The 4,096-nt window shown below is 43.8% G+C and overlaps 1 protein-coding gene across 1 annotated transcript; it reads right to left on the reverse strand.

The window, feature by feature from the left end:
- Positions 1-1,425: 1,425 nt before the first annotated feature.
- LOC102372753 (olfactory receptor 1052-like) lies at positions 1,426-2,364 on the reverse strand. Its single transcript, XM_025213883.1, has one exon. The coding sequence runs from the start codon at positions 2,362-2,364 to the stop codon at positions 1,426-1,428; it is 939 nt and encodes a 312-aa protein (XP_025069668.1).
- Positions 2,365-4,096: the final 1,732 nt, after the last annotated feature.

A 4,096-nucleotide genomic window follows, 5' to 3' on the forward strand; every position in this document is an offset into this window, starting at 1 on the left:
TCCATGGGATGGATGGAACTCCTTGATCCTGTAAAAGAGCAAGCATACTATAGGTGGGACTTAACACTGCCTATGTGAAGCCTGGCAGGAGGAATCATGTTTGCTGACCCTGGATTTTGTACAATAACACAGTGAAATTCTGGTGCTTCATAGTGATTCTTTGTTTTCTTTCCATGATTTGGGCTAGCTGCAGCACTATGAGCAGTGCCAGAATAGGCAACGTGTTCTCTATGAGCTAGTTAGGGAACTGGGGAAATGATCTGAATATACAGTAGTCTTCAATTTAAGGATGGCTTAGTCAAGTCTGGTTTAAATCTATTAAAGGATCAGTTTAAGTTAAAATATGGGGGGAAAACCTTACTTTTAAATGGAAATAAAAGGTCCTCTCAGAATTTGTTTACTAGATTTGTTTTAAATGTATGATTTAATTTCAATCAATGTAATTTTCTCATTTAGCAAAGAACATGGATGACATTGTAAAGCACCGTTTTAAATAGATGTAAATATAGAAGTGCAAGGAAGGAGGAATACCATTGTTAAAGAACAGTTGAGAAAATGCGAAAGATTTCATTAGTGTTACCTCACAAAAATTGTAAAAGGCAACTCAGCTTGACAACATCTACAGATTTGAATTCCATTTACTTGCTAAAGAACATTTCTAAACCAAGACACTCAGGGCAGTGTCAAACAAAACAAAAACAAAAACATATTTTGTAGAGGTGCCCCAATACATCAGTCTGATATCAGATCGACACAAATAGAAAGAAAATTTTCTGCATTAAAAATCGGCCCAATGCAGATAATAACTTTTCTGATAAATTCCCATGCATGTGTGCAGTTGCAGCACAGCACATCTCATATTCAGTGAGGAGCAGAGCCGACAGTGTGGAGTGCTAAATGCATCTGGTAAGTCTGGTGTGGTGGAAGGGGAGCGGGGAGGGGGCGTGGCAGGCAGATCAAGGCCCATGGGTTTGGGGTTGGAGCTGGGGTTGGGGCTGGGGCAGGGGCAAGGGCAGGGCCTTCCCAGCCAGGGCCAGGGAAGGTATGGGATGGAGGAACAGCTCGTCAGAGGGGTGCAGGGAGAGGGGGGCTGGGGGGGGGTCCTCCTGCCTCTGTGTGCAGCTCATCTGGTGCTCATCTGGCGGCTCCTGCCGCTGTTCCTGCAACTTGTCCAGGAGGGCACAGAGGGTTGGGGGGGTCATTTGTCCCAGGTCTGCATGGGGCAGGACGGGCTGGGGCCCAGCCAAACAGATCTTCAAGCTGAAGAGCTGTGTATTGGAAATCAGATCGGTATCAGTCGATATGCCTCCTTAAAAATCAGCTATCAGTATCAGCCCCCAAAATCTCTTATCAGCGCACCCTTAATATTTTCTTTTTTATTCTATTTATTCTTAGCAAATGATAATGTTTATGTTGACAAACTGATTATCTGGGAAAGTTTTCCCCAGCTATTGTCCTCCTTAGGCTATCCTTCACCTCTTTGTTCCTCAGGCTGTAGATCAAAGGGTTCAGCATTGGGATCACAAGGGTATAAAATACAGCTGAGATTTTTTCCTGTTCCAGTGAGTAGCTGGAACTGGGTTGGATGTAGCTAAAAGTAATAGACCCATAGAAAACAATGACCGCTGTCAGGTGGGAGGTGCAGGTGGAGAAGGCTTTGCATCTGCCTTCTGCAGAGTGGATCCTCAGGATGGCAGACAGGATGTACATGTAGGAGATGATGACAGTCAACAGAGTTAAGAAGGCTATGACCCCAGAAAAAGCTAACAGAACAATCTCATTTGTATGGGTATCAGAGCAGGAAAGTTTTAGCAATGGAGGGAAGTCACAAAAATAATGTTTAATGATGTTGGGTCCACAGAATGACAATCTCAGCAAGCCACATGTGTGTGTCAGTGAATTGAAGAGACCTCCTATATAGGATATGGATACCAGCTGAATACATGGTGTCCTACTCATGACAGCAGTATAGAGCAAGGGGTTACAGATGGCTATGTAGCGGTCATAAGCCATTGCAGCCAACAAGAACCCTTCTGTGGTAACAAATACCACAAAAAAAAAATATTGAGAAAGACAAGCAGAATAAGAAATCATTTTCTTCTCCACTAAGAAGTTCACCAGCATCTTTGGAGCAAAGACTGAGGAGTAGCAGAGGTCAACAACAGACAAGTTGCTGAGGAAGAAGTACATGGGAGTGTGAAGTCGGGGATCAATCCAGATCAACACAATCATTCCAAGATTTCCTATCAGGGTGATGATGTAGACTAACAGGAACAGCACAAAGAGTGGGATTTGCAACTCTGAACGGTCTGTCAACCCAAGGAGGATGAAGTGGGTTACCATGGTATAATTGCTTCCATCCATTTAAATAGGACTGCGTGATACCTGATGAGAAAATGAACTTGATCAGTATAAAAGAAGAAACAACTATTACATAAGCAGAATCTGACAGATTATGTAAAAGTTTCTGTCAACTAGATTCTGTGGTCCATGACTGCCCATTAACTTAACTAACACCATGGACATTGATGGCTAGGCACCCCAAGACACAAGACTTGTAGTTTCCACGAAAAGCCAGTTTGTTAAGCCTATAGACATGCCTCATCTGATTTTTGGTTATAAAGAACAGAATCTCTTCTCTACAGAACTGAGAAGCTAGAACCCAATGAGATCAGATTCTAGTTCTTTAAAGCAAAAATTTAAAAAAAAATGTCCAATAAATATTCAAGCAACTTCACAAACTGAATGACATTTTGCATACATGTACCTTGAAGTTTAATGTATACAAGATGGGCGAGAATACATTGACAATTAAGACAATTTTTAATTTAATTCTGGCATCTGAAGTTGCATGCATTAGATTTTTCAAAAGTCCTAAAGACAGAAGCAGTTCATTTCCAATAAGAGGGAAACTTTTCCAAGGTTAAGAAGTGGTATGAACCACACAGAGTGATTCAGGCAACCTTTCTGCCAACAGACTTGTTTCTCACCTAATCATATTTCGTTGCACCTTGTCTCATGTCCATTTTTCCTCACAGTTCTTCATGAAACAGCACAGGACAGTCAGGTGGATTTTGTGAGCATTTGGACACTACCTGATCACAATCCTAATTTGTTGGCATTATACATTGTTGTTAATTCCAGGCCTAAAAATTCAAGAGAAATACAATTTCTCTTTAATAAAGGGCAGAAACAATGAGTTACAACTACAGAATACAAGCTGCTTATTCTTGAGCAAAAAGGGATGAGGCTGATATGGGTTATTTATGCTACTATTAAGGGGTAGGCAGACACAGAATCCCTGGAGCACAGCACCTCTCCTAGCCCCAGACTGGGCACAGCTGGGACCATTAAAGTTCCACCTTGGAAGCCTGCAGTAATTGCTCCCCAAAGTTTGTTTTCAATAGGTGTATATGGTCAGCAGGCATGTTTATTTTCCTTTGTTTTGTGTGATTCATAGTTCACCCTGTTTTCCTGAGCCAGCAGATCAAAAATGTTTCACGGTAAAGAAGACCTGTTCTATCAGGTGTAATTAGAGTGGAACTTTTTCCAAGTCTCACTAACTGGGAACCAGTTCACAGTTGTCATGGTTCAGAGGTGTCCACACATAAAGTACCCTGGCATTTCAGATAGAATAGGCACCTGTCAGCCACTGAAGTACTGTAACTCAGGCACCATGGGTGGGAGTGAGCACCCAACCCAGAATGTCTCACAGTGGGAGAGTTAGGAGGGGAGGCAGAAGTTGATGAGCTAGATCCACTAAAGAAGTTCAGCCTCTCAATCCTGAGTCTTGCAGCACCTATCTTTTTGCTCACTTCTACCTACTGAAATATACAGTCCTGTGTTATGTTGGGGAGCAGGAGCGAGGGGAGCAGGGTGCACGTGTGCCACCCACACGTGTACCTGCTTACCTCGGCGGAGGCGGCAGCAGCGGAAGCAGCAGCGGAGGAAGCTAGCGGCGGGGGCAGCAGCAGCTGATTCCCCCCTAAGGTAAGTGGGGTAGAGAGCGCAGCACAGCTGAGGCGGATCCGGAGGGGAAGCCCTTCGGCGACGCCTTAGCTCGCCCGGCAGGGAGCCGCGCTCCCGAGCCGCGCGC

Source organism: Alligator sinensis, unplaced genomic scaffold (genome assembly GCF_000455745.1).
Source record: "Alligator sinensis unplaced genomic scaffold, ASM45574v1 scaffold1_1, whole genome shotgun sequence".
Classification (NCBI taxonomy): Eukaryota; Metazoa; Chordata; order Crocodylia; family Alligatoridae; genus Alligator; species Alligator sinensis.